Source organism: Chiloscyllium punctatum, chromosome 19 (assembly GCF_047496795.1).
Source record: "Chiloscyllium punctatum isolate Juve2018m chromosome 19, sChiPun1.3, whole genome shotgun sequence".
Lineage (NCBI taxonomy): Eukaryota > Metazoa > Chordata > Chondrichthyes > Orectolobiformes > Hemiscylliidae > Chiloscyllium > Chiloscyllium punctatum.
In genome coordinates this window covers 88,274,722-88,293,016 of record NC_092757.1, presented here as the reverse complement: position 1 = coordinate 88,293,016, position 18,295 = coordinate 88,274,722, and the positions used below count along the sequence as shown (strand labels likewise).

The 18,295-nt window shown below is 49.4% G+C and overlaps 1 protein-coding gene across 2 annotated transcripts in view; it reads left to right on the top strand.

Moving 5' to 3' along the window:
* Positions 1–18,295, top strand: part of ppm1e (protein phosphatase, Mg2+/Mn2+ dependent, 1E) — a 126,562-nt gene that overhangs the window by 76,874 nt on the left and 31,393 nt on the right. For both annotated transcript variants that reach the window (XM_072589994.1, XM_072589995.1), the window contains exon 2: positions 17,453–17,574. In XM_072589994.1, coding sequence (XP_072446095.1) covers positions 17,453–17,574 — 122 coding nt within the window. The remainder of the gene's footprint in view (positions 1–17,452; positions 17,575–18,295) is intronic.

Below are 18,295 nucleotides of genomic sequence, written 5' to 3'. Positions count from 1 at the left end.
TGTCGCTCCTTCATCAGGTGGTTGTGATGAATCACCTGATGAAGGAGCGTCGCTCCGAAAGCTACTGTGCTTCCAATTAAACCTGTTGGACTATACCCTGGTGTTGTGATTTTTAATCTAGTCCCATTTACCAGCATTTGGCCCATATCCCTCTAAACCCTTCCTATTCATATGCCCATCCACGTGCCCCTTAAATGTTGTAATTGTACCAGCTCATGACTTGTGCCTTGGAGATGGTGGATCACAACCATTCTGGGTTTAAGCGCTGAAACAGTGGAATGTGGAAAAAGATAAGTTACACAAAATTTTAAAAACATTATCTCACTGAAGGGGTCCATTTGGCCCATGATGCTTGTGCAAGCTCTTTGAAAGCAGAGAGGCCTGTCTTCACGCAGTACCTTTCAGGATGTCCCAAGGTCCTTCACAACAAATGACTTATAGAAAATATTTGAAGTGCAGTCACTTTGTTTTTCTGATGGGTGTGGGCTGCAGTGGCAAGGGTGTTTAATGCCAATCCCTAATTGCCCTGGAATGGAGATTGCCTGCCCATTTTAGAGGGTACTAACATGTCAACCACTTTGCTGTGTGTCTGGAGTCACGTGTAGGCCTGACTGAATCCAGGTGCCGTGAAAGGTTTTGGTCTCCTCATTTGGAAGGAGGATATAACTGCGTAGGAAACTGTTCAGAGAAGATTCATACAGCTCATTCCTTGGATGAAAGCCTTCACTTATAGAGAACCTGAACAGGTTGAGCCTGTTTCTGTTGGAGTTAGAAGAAGGAGCCGTGATCTTACTGAACTATATAATATCCCATTGTGGGAGGTGGGTGGTGGATGATGCTGAGAGGGTATTCCCGCTTGGTAAAGAGGCAAAGGTCGAAGATGAATGATAGGTCTCACTTTTAAGGTGGAGATCAGGGGAAGTAATTTGCCTCAAATCATCATTAATCTGTGGAATTTCCTTTTCCAGCAGCTAATGGTCACTGGGCGCTTACTCAGGGCTGAGTTAAGACAGACCTTTGAGAGAGTCACGGGGAGGGGGCTGGTTTGGATGGAGAGTAAAACAAGACAAAAGCTGTGAGTTTTCTGAATGGTGGGATCGACTCCAATGGGCGAATGAAGCAAAAGTGTGCACTGCAGATGCTGGAAATCAGACTCTAGATTAGAGTGGTGCTGGAAAAGCACAGCAGGAAGCAGCCCTGATGAAGGGCTTCTGCCCGAAACGTTGATTTTCCTGCTCCCCAGATACTGCCTGACCTGCTGTGCTTTTCCAGCACCTCTCTAATCTAGACTCCAAGGGGTGAATGGCTTACTCGTGTTCCTGTAGTTTTAGTGCCTGTGGTTCCTTACCCTGAGACACATGCCCCCACCTGCCCCCATTCTAAAATCACCAGCCAGCAGAAACTACCTCTTGGAATTAAACAAACAAAAAAAAATCTCACCTCATCATCCACTAAATTCAGGTAAATTAAGAAGTGCTGACGTAGCTTTATAAAGCAGTGAATGTGTGAGTGTTACATGGTGCAGAATTTGCATTATCCTGACAGAATTCCTCCAGTTTCAATCCTATGTCAGCATTGAGAATTTCCTGTGAGACTGCAGAGTAATCTCTGCTGTACGGCAGAGAGATCCTCTGTATCAAATACAGCCTTTCTTGACCCAGCACTCCCGCTCCCATCTCTCCCACACTCAGGTGGCTTTCTGTTGTAAGGCAGTGGTTTGAGCCTGAATAACAAGGTCTGAGCTCACAATCCAGGCTGCTATTTCATTGCTGCATTGTCTCTGTAACTCCTCGATTTCTCCCACACTTGACTTGGGCACAGGTCAAAAGAGGAAATCAATCGCAAGCCAGTACCACTTTCTGGTGAATTCTGAGCTCTGGGTATCAGCTGTGGCTCACACTCTCAGTTCTTCATCACAAAGTGTGAATTCACAGCTCCCCACTCCCACAGATTTCAACCTGGCACTTCCACTACAGCACTAAGGGGGCACTGACTGTGGACCATGCCATCTTTCAGAGGCGATGTTAGACTGAGGACTGGTATGTGTTCTCAGGAGGGTGTAAAAGAAGGCTAGTGCCCCCCCCCCCCCCCCACCAACGCTGAGACTCGAGCCTGGACTCAAAGCCACGACTTTGACCGAGAGGCGAGAGTGTTACCAGCTGAGAGGAGGCGGTGCTGAATGATGGCAACTTTAAATGTGAGAAGAGAAGAATCAAAGAAGGGAGGTTTTGTGAAGGATGTTGTAAGGGAAAAGGTAGCTCTGTTACTATTGTGAGAATGTGTGTGTGAGAGAGAGAGAAAAACTCTGTTTATGTCTGTATGTGAGAGTGTGTGTACATAAGAATGTGAGTGTTTGAGTGTGTGTGTGTGAGTGAGAGTGTGTGTGTGTGTGTGTATATCAGGTGGGGTTGGTGCTGCATGGGGGAGGGTCAGAGCTGGATGAAAAGTGATAGAGTGGTGGGGTTTGGCTCAGTTATGATGTTGACTGTAAAAGGATGAAAGCCACACGTGTACCTGCTCCAACTCCATCTCCCATCATACAGAAACTATCTCCAAACCATGACCCCACCCCAAACCCAGCCTCATCCTCCAACATACACCCCACCCTACTCTGAAACTAGTACCTACTCCTAAACTGTCTACACCTCCCCCAGCCTGTCCCCCCTCCCCCAGCCTGTCCCTCCCTCCCCCAGCCTGTCCCTCCCTCCCCCAGCCTGTTCCCCCTTCCCCAGTCTGTCCCTCCTTCCCCAGTTTGTCCCTCCTTCCCCAGTCTGTCCCCCCTTCCCCAGTCTGTCCCCCCTCCCCCAGCCTGTCCCTCCCTCCCCCAGCCTGTTCCCCCTTTCCCAGTCTGTCCCTCCCTCCCTAGCCTGTTCCCCCTTCCCCAGCCTGTCCCCCCCTTCCCCAGCCTGTACTCCCTCCCCAGCCTATTCCCCCTCCCAAGCCTGTCCCTTCCTCCCCCAGCCTGTTCCCCCTTCCCCAGTCTGTCCCTCCTTCCCCAGTTTGTCCCTCCTTCCTCAGTCTGTCCCTCCTTCCCCAGTCTTCCCCCTCCCCAAGTATGTTCCCCCTCTCCCTGTCTGTCCCCCTTCCCCAGTCTTCCCCCTCCCCCAATCTGTCCCTCCTTCCCCAGTCTGTCCCTCCTTCCCCCACCTGTTCCCCCTCCCCCAGCCTGTCCTCCTTTCCCCAGCCTGTACTCCCTCCCCAGCCTATTCCCCATCCCCCAGCTTGTCTCTCCCTCCCCCAGCCTGTTCCCCCTCTCCCAGTCTGTTCCCCTTCCCCAGTCTTCCCCCTCCCCCAGTCTATTCCCCCTCCCCAGTCTGTCCCTCCTTCCCCAGTCTGTCCCCTCTCCCCCAGCCTGTTCCCCCCTCCCCCATCCTGTTACCCCCTCCCCCAGCCTGTTAACCTCTCCCCCAGCCTGTTCCCCCTTCTCCCAGTTTGTTCCCCTTACCCCAGTCTGTCCCCCTCCCTTCAGCTTGTACCCCACACCCCCAATCTGTCCCCTTCTCCCCGAGTTGTCCCCTCCTCCCCTCGCCTCTCCTCTCCTCTCCTCCCCCACCTGTCCTGCACCGGCCTGCCCCCCTTCCCCCAGTCTGTCCCACCTCCCCCAGCCTGTTCCCCCTTCCCCCAATCTGTCCATCCTCCTCCCCCAGCCTATCCCCTCCTCCCCAGCGTTTCCTCCCCCCCCAGTCTGTACTCTCCTCCCCCAGCCTGTACACCCTCCCCCAGCCTGTTCACCGCTCCCCATCTATCTACCCTCCCCCACCCTGTCCCGTCTTCCCCAGCCTTTCCTCCCCTTCCCCAGTCTGTACCCTCCTCCCCAAGCCTGTACCCCCTCCCCCACCTGTCCCCCTTCGCCTAGACTGTCCACCACACCCCCCGTCTGTACTCCCCTTCCAGTCTATACTTTCCTCCCCCAGTCTGTACCCTCTCCACCAGATTGTTCCCTTCCCCCAGCCTGTCTCCCTCCCCCAATCTGTACCCCCTCCCCTAGTCTGAACCCATCTACCCCAGCCTGACTACCCTCCTCCAACCTACATGGTGATTATGAATGGCTGACAAATGCTGGTCGTGTGGGTGACACTCACTCTGTGAGTGAATATAAAACACTCAAACCCCAACCTTGAGCCCAATCCGAAACCAAATCCAAGCCCAAACCCACCTCAAGCTCCTAAGCTGAACCTACCACAGACCTAATTATTAACCTGTGACCCACCCTGAGCCCCTGACTCTAACCCATTGTGAGAAAATGCATTTTATCGAGATACTGTGCCTGGATACTTTGGGTACTGTGCCTGGATATTGTATCTGGATATTGTGTCTGGATGTTGTGTCTGGATACTGTTTCTGGGTACTGTGCCTGGATACTATGTCTGGGTACTGTGTCTGGGTACTGTGTCTGGGTACTGTGTCTGGGTACTTGCCTGGATACTATGTCTGGGTACTGTGCCTGGATACTATGTCTGGGTACTGTGTCTGGGTACTTGCCTGGATACTATGTCTGGGTACTGTGCCTGGATACTATGTCTGGGTACTGTGCCTGGATACTATGTCTGGGTACTGTGTCTGGGTACTGTGTCTGGATACTGTGTCTGGGTACTGTGTCTGGCTACTCTGTCTGGATACTATGTCTGGGTACTGTGCCTGGATACTATGTCTAGGTATTGTGTCTGGGTACTGTGCCTGGATATTGTGTCTGGATTCTGTTTCTGGATACTGTGTCTGGGTACTGTGTCTGTGTACTGTGTCTGGCTACTTTGGCTACTGTGTCTGGATACTGTGTCTGGGTACTGTACCTGGATACTGTGTCTGGATACTGTACCTGGATATTGTGTCTGGATACTGTGTCTGAGTACTGTGTCTGAGTACTGTGTCTGGGTACTGTGCCTGGATACTATGTCTGGGTACTGTACCTGGATACTATGTCTGGCTAATGTGTCTGGATACTGTGTCTGGGTACTGTGCCTGGATACTATGTCTGGGTACTGTGTCTGGGTACTGTGTCTGTGTACTGTGTCTGGGTACTGTGTCTGGATACTGTGTCTGGATACTGTACCTGGATACTGTGTCTGGGTTCTGTGTCTGGGTACTGTGCCTGGATATTGTGTCTGGATTCTGTTTCTGGGTACTGTGTCTGGCTACTGTGTCTGGATACTGTGTCTGAGTACTGTGTATGGCTACTGTGGATACTTTGTCTGGGTACTGTGTCTGTATACTTTGTCTGGGTACTATGTCTGGGTATTGGTTCTGGATACTTTGTCAGGGTACTGTGTCTGGGTACTGTGTCTGGGTACTGTGTTTGGGTACTGTGCCTGGATACTGTGTCTGGATATTGTGTCTGGCTATTGTGCTTGGACACTGTGTCTGGGTACTGTGCATGAGTACTGTTTTTGGCTACTGTGTCTGGGTATAAGTATTAAAATGTCCTGAGATATGAGAGGTACTGACCGTCAGACTGCTGAGAAATGAAATGTTCCTGCTTCTAGCAATGTGTATTTCTTTAATGTTGCATTCTCCATCTTCCAGAAACAATGTTGTGCATTGTCTTTCTCTCCAGCCTCTGTGAGATATTAATATTTGGTATCTATTGACTGTTTGCTGCAAGCAATTGGGGAGGGGACGGGGACTTTGTTCTGGGGTGTTCTCGGATGTGCATTAGCATAAATAGTGCATATTGCAAAGGTTGCCGTGTGGGTGGAATAGTCTCTGATTGAGACATTCTGTGACAAGTCTGATGTGTCACCATCACACTCACTGCCACACAACGTGAACCTCATACTTAAAATTTAACTCCTCAATTAGTGAGAGCACCAGCAGCTCTCAGAATTCAGCAGATCATTTCCCAGAGATCAAGAGAGCTTGTCTCCAATCACTGATCTCTCTGTTTTATACACAAGGTGAAGCCCACCCTTAACTCATTCCTTATTAAAAATTAATTCATGGGATATGCGTGCCACCAGCATTTTATGCCCATCCCTAGTTGCAAATGGGGATTGGTGTGGGGTGAGCTGCCTTCTGGAACCGCTGTAGTGAGTGTGCTGTGGGTTGACCCACAATGCCCTTAGGGAGGGAATTCCAGGATTCTGACGCTGTGACAGTGAAGAAATGATGATATATTTCCAAGTCAGAATGGTGAACGGCTTGGAGTGGAACTTGTAGAGGCTGATATTCCCATGTATCTGCTGTCCTTGTCCTTCTAGATGGAAGTGGCTATTTTTCTTCTATTAATGCCTGGGATATGGGTATCACTGGCAAGAGCAATATTTTCTTCCCATCTCTAATTGCATTTGAACAGAGTGCCTTGCTAGGACACTTCAGAGAGTCATTGAGAATCAACCAGTTTGCTGTGGGCCTAGAGTCATATGTAGCATAGATCAGGTAAGGATGGCAGTTTACTTTCTTAAAGGACATTATTGGGGTTTCTAACAATTGACAATGTTTTCATGGTTAGAAATCATTAGACTCTTAATTCCAGGTTTTTATAGAATTCAAATTTCATCATCTGCCATTGTGGGATTCAAACCCAGGTCCCCAGAATATTAGCTGAGTTTCTAAATTAATTGTCGAGAGATAACAACACTAGGTCACTTAGGTTCGGAAGGTATTGTCTAAAGAGTATTGGTGAGTTGCTGCAGTGCATCCTGTGGATGGTACAATCTGCTGCTATTGAGCAGGGTGGGGGGATGGAGGGAGTGGATACTTGTGGATGTGGTACCAATCGGATTGCTTTGTTCTGGATGTTTCTTGAGTGTTGTTGGAATTACATCCATCCAGGCAAGTGGGCAGTATTCCATCACATTCCTGACGATGGTGGGCAGGCTTTGGGGAGTCAGGAGGTGAGTTATTTGTTGCACAATCACTAGTCTCTGACCTGATGTTGTAGCCACTGTGTTTATTAGCATCTCCTAATCTCTACAACCATTCTGCATCTGAAGCTTTGTTTCTTGGACATGGAAGTGACTCTTCTTATCATGTCCGCTAAACACTCATTCCAACTGGTGACACTGGTCCATTCCCTGACCCTTGCTGGTTCCTTTAGACTCTAAGCCCCAACTCAATCACGTCACTCAGGTCTGAAGTTTAAGTGCTTCTGCCCATTGGCAAGTTAAGCTTGCTTCCTCCTGTTCTGTAGATCCATGGCTAGAATTCCTGGTGGTCACCAATCTGCTGCACAATCCCTCCAGGTAATGAATGAAGGTGGTTAGTGGAAGTGTGGAAAAGCTTAATGATTATAAACATTGCAGTTTCAGTAATAGTTTTTGGAACGGTGGAGCAGAGCTACTGAGAGGTTAATGAAACACTTCACTGTGGTGGAACCAGGGCTCTTTGTAATTACTGTGCTGAAGAGCAGAGTGTTAGGAAATGAGTTTGCACCTCTCAATTCCCCAAGTGGCGAGTTCCTCATCACAGTTAAATAATTACAGTACCAAAAAGAGACACATTTTTAATAAAGCTGGATAGAAAATCCTGTACCATCCATGTTAAAGTTGCTATTTCACCTGTTATTCTCAGCAGTGCTTTGCTGAGGATGTGCCCTCACATACACACAGACTGGAGTTTGGAGTCTCTGCAATAGGCTTATGCTCCAGAGCATGGCGCTATGTGTTGGATCTGCCTTTGGACTGGAAACTAAAGAGGGGAGTTAACCCTGGTGTCCCAGGCCAACATTTATCCCCCAATCAAAACTGGTCACTCTTTGCATTTCTGTTTTTGGGATCTTGCAGTGTGAAAATTGACTGCCGTGTTTCCTACATCACAAGATTGACGAAAGTGCATTGAGATGTCCTGGGGTTGGGAAAGGTGTTATACAAATGCGTGGTGTGAGATGCTGAAGCAAGCTCAGTAACAGAGTGACACTGAGCTCTGGCACCATCTCCAGACCAAAGTCTGTGTCAGCTTTGTGCCAACTGGAATGATTAAGATCAGGGTTCTCATGGGAATGTTGCAGGATCTGCCCATGAGCAATGAGTATTCAGACAAAGAATGGAGTGGGAGGAAGAGGAAAGAGAGAGAGAGAGAGTTGTTTAAACAACTGCAGCACCATGACAACAACAATACTGCTAAGATACAAATGCACTTTCAGAAGCTCCTATACATTTACAGCATAGAGTCCCCACAGCAGTGAAAGTGCTTCAGACTGATGGCTTATCATTTCTCATCAGCATTGTCTGTCTATTAGGGTTGACATCACTCTCTTCAAATTGCAAAGTGCACATCCTATTCCTCAAAACTAAAGAAGGCGTTCGTAAGGTTCAGGTTTGTGTAACATCCAATACCCACCATCAGTGCCAGCTAAAAGGATATAATTCAAAGGATGTCATCGTGCTGGGCTCAAGGTTTCTGACTGCTTTCCTGAGGTTTCTTGCTCACAATGTGTCTCTGTGAGAAATTTGCCAGGAAATGCCAAATTCTCCTTTGTTAAACCAAACCCTGCTCCGGTGGAGGTGACACATTCGTGGTACTGTGAAAAGGAGAGCAGTAGGAAATTCTTTTGGTTTCTGGCTGTGGGATCTTGCTGTACACAAAGTGGCTGAGGGTCCAGAGGGTGCTGTATATAGTTGTTGGTACATGTATTGTCACACTGATGCTTTGCATTGGTGAGAAAATAATTGTGGGACTTTAACTTTGGAATACCATAGTATTCAAGGCACAAAAACAGACTGTTTGGCTCACGTGGTCATACTTCATACAATCCTCCATCCACCACTTCATGCCCTACCCTATTTCCTCTCACCTTCTCTACATATCCTCCTGATCTGTTGTCCCTGATGTGCTTCCCCTCAGTGCTGTTCATACCCAGCACTTCCTGCCAGGCTGCACATTCACATTCAAGAGATGCATCCTGAATTTCTTCATTAAGAATTAGTAACTGTCTTATACCAGCCCCTGGTATTGGGTTCCCAATGTCTTTCCCCACATCTCTGTCATCTGTTGGATCTTAGCCTTTACCTGGGAGCTGGTCTCACCAGCTTGGTTTGGTCTAAGATCAGGAACAGTGAAGATCTCTAGCAGCCATTAACACCCAGAGCACTGAGCTAACCCATTGTACAGTGGGAGTGACTAACCACCCAGAGAACTGAGCTAACCCACTGAGCTAACCTTTTATTATTTCAAAAATATACTTTATTCGTAAAATATTTTGATGATCTGTACAATTGGTCATGCCATACATCGGTAAACATTCCATTTCTTGGTATACAGAGACAGAGTAATCATTCATATATACAGATTTGTGTGATTACATACTTAGCTGAGGCGTCAGCAGAGCCCAAATGACTGCGTGGGCCCCCTGTTCTTCTTAGGCAGGCAGATGTTACACGGTGGTCTTTCTCCACCGCGCCTTGGCGGCAGCTGCCCCAAGCTTCAGTGCGTCCCTCAACACGTAGTCCTGGACCTTGGAATGTGCCAGTCTGCAACGCTCAGTCGGGGTCAACTCCTTCAGCTGGAAGATCAACAGGTTTTGGACCGCCCAGAGAGCGTCCTTCACCGAGTTATGATCCTCCAGGCACAATTGATGTTCGTCTCGGTGTGCATCCCAGGGAACAGACCGTAAAGCACGGAGTCCCGCGTCACGGCGCTGTTTGGGATGAACCTTGACAAACACCACTGCATTCCTCTCCAAACTTCTTCTGCGTAGGCACATTCCAGAAGTAGGTGTGTGACAGTCTCGTCCCCCCCACAGCCGCTTCAAGGGCAGCGTGCGGTGTGGCTGAGTCCGGTCATGCATAAAGGATCTCACAGGCAGAGCCCTTCTCACCACTAGCCAAGCCATGTCTTGGTGCTTGTTGGAAAGTTCTGGCGATGAGGCATTCTGCCAAATGGCTTTGACAGTCTGCTCAGGGAACTGCTCGATAGGATCCGCCCTCTCCTTTTCCCGAAGGGTTTCAAAGATACTACGTGCTGACCACTTCCTGATGGACTTGTGGTCAAAGGTGTTTTTCTTCATAAACTTTTCCACGAAGGACATGTGATACGGAATGGTCCAACTACTCGGAGCGTTCTGCGGCAGCGAGGCCAGGCCCATCCTTCGCAACATTGGGGACAGGTTTTTTTTTTATTTCAAAAATATACTTTATTCATAAATGATTTGATGGTCTGTACATTGGATCATGCCATACATATGTCCATATTTACAAACACAGATTCAACTTTATTCTTGTCCTTTACAATCCTGTGCATTTTTTCAATCTTGTATATATACATATATTTGGTGAGGCATCAGCAGAGCCCAAAAAAAAAACGTCTGTATGGGCCCCCTGTTCTTCTTTCGGCAGGCCGATCTTACACGGTGGTCTTTCCCCACCGCGCCTTGGCGGCAGCTGCCCCAAGCTTCAGCGCGTCCCTCAACACGTAGTCTTGGACCTTGGAATGTGCCAGTCTGCAACACTCGGTCGGGGTCAACTCCTTCAGCTGGAAGATCAACAGGTTTCGGACCGCCCAGAGAGCGTCCTTCACCGAGTTGATGATCCTCCAGGCGCAGTTAATGTTCGTCTCGGTGTGAGTCCCGGGGAACAGGCCGTAGAGCACGGAGTCCCGCGTCACGGCGCTGCTCGGGACGAACCTCGACAAGCACCACTGCATTCCTCTCCAGACTTCCTCTGCATAGGCACATTCCAGAAGGAGGTGTGTGACAGTCTCGTCCCCCCCGCAGCCACTTCGAGGGCAGCGTGCGGTGCGGCAGAGAGTCCGGGCGTGCATAAAGGATCTCACAGGCAGAGCCCTTCTCACCACCAGCCAAGCCACGTCTTGGTGCTTGTTGGAAAGTTCTGGCGATGAGGCATTCTGCCAAATGGCTTTGACAGTCTGCTCAGGGAACCGCTCGACAGGATCCGCCCTCTCCTTTTCCCGAAGGGTCTCAAGGACGCTACGTGCTGACCACTTCCTGATGGACTTGTGGTCGAAGGTGTTTTTCCTCATAAATTTCTCCACGAAGGACAGGTGATACGGAACGGTCCAACTACTCGGAGCGTTCCGCGGCAGCGAGGCCAGGCCCATCCTTCGCAACACCGGGGACAGGTAGAACCTCAGTACGTAGTGACACTTGGTGTTTGCGTACCGGGGATCCACGCACAGCTTGATGCAGCCACACACAAAGGTGGCCATCAGGGTGAGGGTGGCATTGGGCGTGTTTTTTCCCCCATTGCACCGGTCTTTGTACATTGAGTCTCTTCGGACCCGGTCCATCTTTGATCTCCAAATGAATTGGAAGATGGCCCGGGTGACTGCGGCGGCACAGGTCCTGGGGATAGGCCAGACCTGTGCCACATATAGCAATACTGAGAGGACCTCACACCTGATGACCAGGTTTTTTCCCGCGATGGAGAGCGACCGTTGCCCCCATCTGCCTAGTTTCTGTCTCATCTTTCTGATCCGCTCCTCCCAGGTCTTGGCGCACGCCCCAGCCCCCCCGAACCAAATACCCAGCACCTTCAGGTGGTCAGTCCTGACGGTGAAGGGGATAGAGGATTGGTCGGCCCAGTTCCCGAAGAGCATGGCCTCGCTCTTGCCTCGGTTTACCTTGGCCCCCGAGGCCCGTTCGAACTGGTCGCAGATGCACACGAGTCTGTGCACGGACAGCGGATCCGAGCAGAAAACAGCGACGTCATCCATGTACAGGGAGGCCTTAACCTGCAGGCCCCCGCTGCCAGGAATAGTCACCCCTCTCAGGCTCGCATCCTTCCTGATGGATTCGGCAAATGGCTCTATGCAACACACAAACAAGGCGGGTGAGAGGGGGCATCCCTGCCTGACTCCAGATCTTACAGGGAAGCTATCTGATTCCCACCCATTGATTGAGACTGCACTGACAATGTTGGTGTAGAGCAGTCTGATCCAATTTCCGATTCCCTCCCCAAAGCCCATTTTGGAGAGGACATCCCTCATATATGTATGCGATATCCTGTCAAAGGCTTTCTCCTGGTCCAGGCTGATGAGGCAGGTGTCCACCCCCCTGTCCTGCACGTAGGCGATCGTATCCCTGAGGAGTGCGAGACTCTCAGAGATCTTCCTGCCCGGTACAGCACAGGTTTGGTCCGGGTGGATCACCGATCCCAGAGCAGACCTGACCCGGTTGGCGATGACCTTTGACAGGATTTTGTAGTCTGCATTTAACAGTGAGATCGGTCTCCAATTTCTAATTTCCTCCCTCTCCCCCTTCCGCTTGTAGACGAGGGTGATGATGCCTTTCCTCATGGATTCACTCATGGTACCTGCCCGGAGCATACTGACATACACCTCCAGCAGGTCCTGGCCGATCAAGTCCCAAAGAGCGGAATAAACCTCGACCGGTAAGCCGTCGCTTCCGGGAGTTTTATTCTTTTCGAAGGACTCGAGGGCCTTGGTCAGTTCATCCAGAGATAGCGGCTGGTCCAGCCGCTGGTACAATAAATGATATTCGTGGATGTGCAGGTAAAACTTTGATGGATGTGGAAGGCTCCTTTAGGGCCTTGGATAGAGGTGAGGGAGGAGGTGTGGGCACAGGTTTTACAGTTCCTGCAGTGGCAGGGGAAAGTGCCAGAATGGGAGGGTGGGTCGTGGGGGGTGTGGACCTGACCAGGTAGTCACGGAGGGAACGGTCTTTGCGGAAGGCGGAAAGGGGCAGGGATTTTACCTGCACATCCACTAATATCATTTATTGTATCCGTTGCTCCCGATGTGGTCTCCTCTATATTGGGGAGACTGGGGGCCTCCTAGCAGAGTGCTTTAGGGAACATCTCCGAGACACCCGCACCAATCAACCAAACCGCCCCGTGGCCCAACATTTCAACTCCCCCTCCCACTCTGCCGAGGACATGGAGGTCCTGGGCCTCCTTCACCGCCACTCCCTCACCACCAGACGCCTGGAGGAAGAACGCCTCATCTTCCGCCTCGGAACACTTCAACCCCAGGGCATCAATGTGGACTTCAACAGCTTCCTCATTTCCCCTTACCCCACCTCATCCTAGTTTCAAACTTCCAGCTCAGCACTGTCTCCTTGACTTGTCCGACCTGCCTATCTTCTTTTCCACCTATCCACTCCACCCTCTCCTCCTTGACCTATCACCTTCATCCTCTCCCCCACTCACCCATTGTACTCTGTGCTACTCTCTCCCCACCCCCACCCTCCTCTAGCTTATCTCTCCACGCTTCAGGCTCACTGCCTTTATTCCTGATGGTGACATATGCACATGAGTCTGTGCATGGACAGCAGATCCAAGCAGAAAACGGCGACATCATCCATATACAGGGAGGCCTTGATCTGCAGGCCCCCACTGCCAGGAATAGTTACCCCCCTCAGGCTCGCATCCTTCCTGATGGACTTGGCAAATGGCTCTATGCAGCATACAAATAAGGCAGGAGCTAACCCGCTGCGATTAACACCTGGAGGACTGAGCTAACCCACTGTATAGTGGGAGTGACTAACACCCGGAGCACTGAGCTAACCCACTGCATAACAGGAGCGACTAACACCCGGAACACTGAGCTAACCCAGTGTACAGTGGGAGTGATTAACACCTGTTTCTGCTCAGCTTCAAACCGGGAACCTTTTGCATGTGATTACCACCACACTACAGAATCACAACACCAATAAGGAAACTGTTTATTTCCTCAGCCCCGAACCCAAACTGCCCTCCTCCACCCTGAATTGTTGGCATCAGAATCCCATCTCTTTGCCCCCAACACTCTTCCCATCTCCCCTTCCAGAATGCAAACTCCAGCCCTCACTCCTCTCTTCCTGCACCTCAATGCCCCTTCCTCTATCTCACCATTGCCCAACTCCGACAGCCCCTCTCCACTACTCCCTCCTCCAGAAACATAACTCCCACTCCCTCTAATCCAGCCTGATGAGAGGTCCCCTTGACAATTGACAATCCTGGTTTCTGCCTCCATACAATGCTGACATACAATGCTACCTGCCCTAGACTGAACCACTTTCAGTAATCTCACATCGTGAAGAGCCAACAGGGGAAATGAATGGGGGTTTCAAGCTTTATTGCTGAAAGACTATATTTTATCGATTCAATGCAAGTCATTATCCAACCCTTTCTTCAAAGACATTGACGACGAGGTACAAAGACAGAGTAATGTAATTCTTTCGCCTGAGTCTAATTCCATTTGGAGATTAATAAAAGCTATTGACAGAGGAATCTTTAGACAACGATTGAGATTCTTTTTAATGTAGTGTCTCTCAGTCTGTCAACGTCTCAACAATTGGTGAAGATTTAATGTCTGACTCAGCTCACGGTCAGTGCTGTGGGGAGTTAATCTCCATCTGACAGGCAAGTGATGAATTTGCGTATGGAAAATGGGATTCTACTGCATCAGAAATTCAATGTGTCAGCAGAGGAACAGGGCTTGTATGGAGCTTCTGATGTCAGTCACAGGGAAATGTTGAGGAGAGGCCGGAGTTTTCTGACCAGGAGGGAAAGTTCCGAGAGAGAGAGAGGAAATATCGGAGGAATCCCGTAAGAACCCAGTGGGAAATGTATTTTAACATGATCAAGTGTGTAAATGAGGTCCCAGATTCCTATGAATGGCTGGGCTGTTATAGAAAACGCTGAACACAATCCTCAGCGATTAATGATGGGCAGAATGTAACCATAATTGTGTGAACAGTTGAGGGTGAGGATGTTTAGGAATGCTTGATTTTTTGACCAATCTCAAATCCTGAGATGATTCTCACTGAGAACTGTGTACATAGTTGGATGTCTCACTTGCTGTTACATCCTCTACCGAACACACAGAAAACAAGGTGACTGACTCTCTAAAATGGTGAGCAATAACTGCACTGTCCTGTCGCTCCCGACGAGGACACCTCATCATGCCTGTTGCCGAGCACTTGGAGCAAACCTCATTGCATTTTGATCAGAGATTGGGCCATTTGTGCTGCTGCCATTGTACTGGTAGCCCTGATATTGGACCCCTGACTACACCCTGTAGTATGGGTGTGTGTATGTGATTGTGAATGTGTGGGAAGCGTGGGTGGGAAATGTTGCTGTGGGTGTGGGTGTGTTTGTGTGGCTGGATGTGAGAGAGAGAGCGCACACAGGCTGTCGTGAGAGGAGAGAGTTGGGGTGAGGGGAGAGTTGGGTTGAAGGGGAAGAGTTGGAGTGAGGGGAGAGTTGCGCAGAAAGGGGAGAGTTGGGGTGAAGGGAAGAGTTGGGGTGAGGGCGAGAGTTGGAATGAGGGAGGAGTTGGGGTAAGGGGTGAGGGAGAGAGTTGGGGTGAGGGGGAGTTGAGGTGAAGGGGGAGTTGAAGTGGGGGGAGTTGGGTGAGGGGGTGTTAGGATAAAGGGTGAGTTCGGGTGAGGGAGAGAGTTGGATTGAGGGGGGAGTTGGGGCAAAGGGGGATTTGGGGTGGGGGAGAGAGTTGGATTGAGGGGGGAATTGGGGCAAAGGGGGATTTGGGGTGGGGGAGAGTTGGGAGAAGGGGAAAGTTGGAGTGAGGGGGGAGTTGGGGTAAGGGGTGAGGGAGAGAGTTGGGGAGAAGGGGAAAGTTAGAGTAAGGGCTGAGTTCGGGTGAGGGGGAGTTGAAGTGAGGGGGAGGGGGTTGTTGGGGTGAGCGGGCAGTTGAAGTGAGGGGAAAGTTGGAGTGAGGGGGGAGTTGGGGTGAGGTGGGGTTGGGGTGAGGGGGTGTTGAAGTGAGGGGTGTTTGGGGTGAGGGGGAGAGTTGGGGAAAAGGCGGGGAGGGGGAGAATTGGAGTGTTACTGCTGGAATAATGAATGCCCCATTGTGGAATGAGCCACTGGGACATTAATCTGCTGTTTGGGATGTTGCTGTTTACCATGCTGATTAAAAATAGCAAAAAGCCCCAGGAGCAGAGAACAGACAAGTTGATCTGTTGAACTACTTGTCCTAGATTAATTTGTTATTCCCATTCCCTTCCCTGAATGATCATTTGCCCTTGTAGACTTTGGCAAGTTAAGAATGTATCGCTATTACTGATGTTCAGACAATCACGTTCTCTGTAAGGCGAAACCACTTGTCTCTCAGTCAGTTACAACCCACCAACTCTGCTGTTACACAGAGGCAGCTGATTCAAGTAGTGGGGCTGTCCCTCTCTCTGCTATAACACTGGGTCACTTAGACCAGCACATTGCCAGTCATTGTATTTTGTCAGGAGCTCCATTGTCTCATTGCAACTGGGAATCTTTGGGAAGGTGTTGGATGCCAAATGAGAAGAAAACAAAATGTTTATGCATTTAAACATTAGCAAGTCCTAGTCTACAACCTTCACAGAATCAAAGTACTGAGGGAGTGCAGTCTTGTCAGGCTGTGTTAAACAGAGACACCAATCATCCTTTCAGGTGAGATAGAAGCATTCCTGAAAAGCTGGTTTGAAGATGCTCAGACAGGTTCTCTCTGGAGTCCTGGGTAATATTTATCCCTCAGGCAACATTGCCAAAAGCCTGCCTGTTTGATAGCTTGCTGTCTGCAAATTGGCCGCTACTTACAAAAGCCACTGCCATTCCAGTAAATATTTCAGTGGCTCCAAAAGGACTTTGTAGTTTCCAGAGTCAAAGCTCCCAAAATCATGCAAGCTTAAAGGACCAGAAGTCCCAGCTGGGAGGAAATATAGGAAACAGGAACGGAAATTGCTTCAGAAACTCAGCAGGTCTGGCATCACCTGTGGAGAGAAACAGTTAACATTTCAGGTCCAGTGACCGTTCTTCAGAACCCTTCTGGATTCTGGTTTGTTTGTCAAGAGAGAGGGATGATGTGAGACAGAGCCAGAGATTGAAAAGCTTCAAACAAAATCCTCCTTAGTATGGTGAGCCTGAAGATTATCTTGGTATCTAATCCGCTTTAGTCAGTTACACACACTAATGACAGACAGGAAAAGACAGGTTGTTCCATCAAACCTGCCTGACATTGCCTAATGCCTGGAGCATCATGATTAGGCACTTAGCAACTCTCTCCAAAGGCCATATAATCTCCTAGAAGAGGACAAGAAACCCAGGGACCAAAAACAAGGGGGTAGGTTCTGGGCAAATTCTCTCTGATCACCCTTGATAGTCAAAATCAAGCCTACGAGATCACATTCACTTTGATGTGTGTTCACTGCAAAATTGAATACGTTCATTTGACCTTCAAAGGTTTCCTCCGTAAGATTAAAGCAAAATAATTTGGATGCTGGAGATCTGAAATAAAAACAGAAAGTCAGAAAGTGCTGGAGAAACTCAGCCGGTCTGACAGAGAGAAAGAGAGAGGAAGAGAGAGAGACCTGAATTCCAAAGAAGAGTCATATTGAACTTGAAATGCTACCTCTGTCTCCACAGATGCTGTCATGGATTTCACCAGAACCTGCTGCTTTATTTAATTCTGTTAAGTAGTGTTTGTATTTGTGCACCAGGTCAATGCACTAGCTTATCCCAAACCTTGGCTCCAGATCTATTTTGGAACAGGCAAGACAGCCCTGCTGTCAAGGAAAGTGACATTTTTTCATCCAGTCATCACCTCTGTGTCTTTTCCTTTCCAGTAATGCCCCTTTCTCATTGGCTGCAGCGTTGGCAAGGGCAACAACAAATGAAATTCTTCAGAGTGACCTTTCTGCTCTCCATTATGTGCCGAAACTTCTGGATGGGACCGACGGGGTCACACGTGAGTATTTCTTAAATCAGCCCTGGCATATGGGCATCATTGTCTGGGCCAGTATTTATTGCCAATACCTAGTTGCCCTTAAGAAGGTGGTGGTGAGCTTCCTTCTTGAACTGCTGCAGTCCACCTGCTGTAGAACACCTGGAGTGTTGTTAGGGAGAGAATTCAGGATTGTGACCCAGCGACAGTAAAGGAGTGGCGATATATTTCCAAGTCAGGATAGTGAGTGGTTTGGAGAGGAACTTGCAGGAGGTGGTGTTCCCATGGTAGTCATGGGTTGAAAGGAGCTGTCTGAGGAGCCTTGGTGAATTTCTGCTGTGCGTCTTGTAGATGGTACACACTGCTGCTACTGAGTGTCAGTGGTAGAGGGAGTGAAGTTTGAAGGTGTTTGATGGGATTTCAATTGTCTAGAAATGGAAATGAAAATTGCTGGAAAATCTCAGCAGGTCTGGCAGCATTTGTGGAGAGAAAGCAGAGATCACCTCCTGGGTCCAGTAACCCTTCTTCAGTTCCTTTTGCTCTGAAGTCCTTTCGTCCTTTTGTCCAATGGTTAGTAAGACTGGGCACTGGAGTTTGGAAGAATGAGAGGCAATCTCATTGAAACAGATATGATCCTTGGGAGCTTGACAGGGCAGATTCTCACCCTGTGGGAGAGACTGGAACTAGGACACACAGCTTATAAATAAAGGATTCCCAATTTAAGGTGTAGATGAAGAGGAATCGT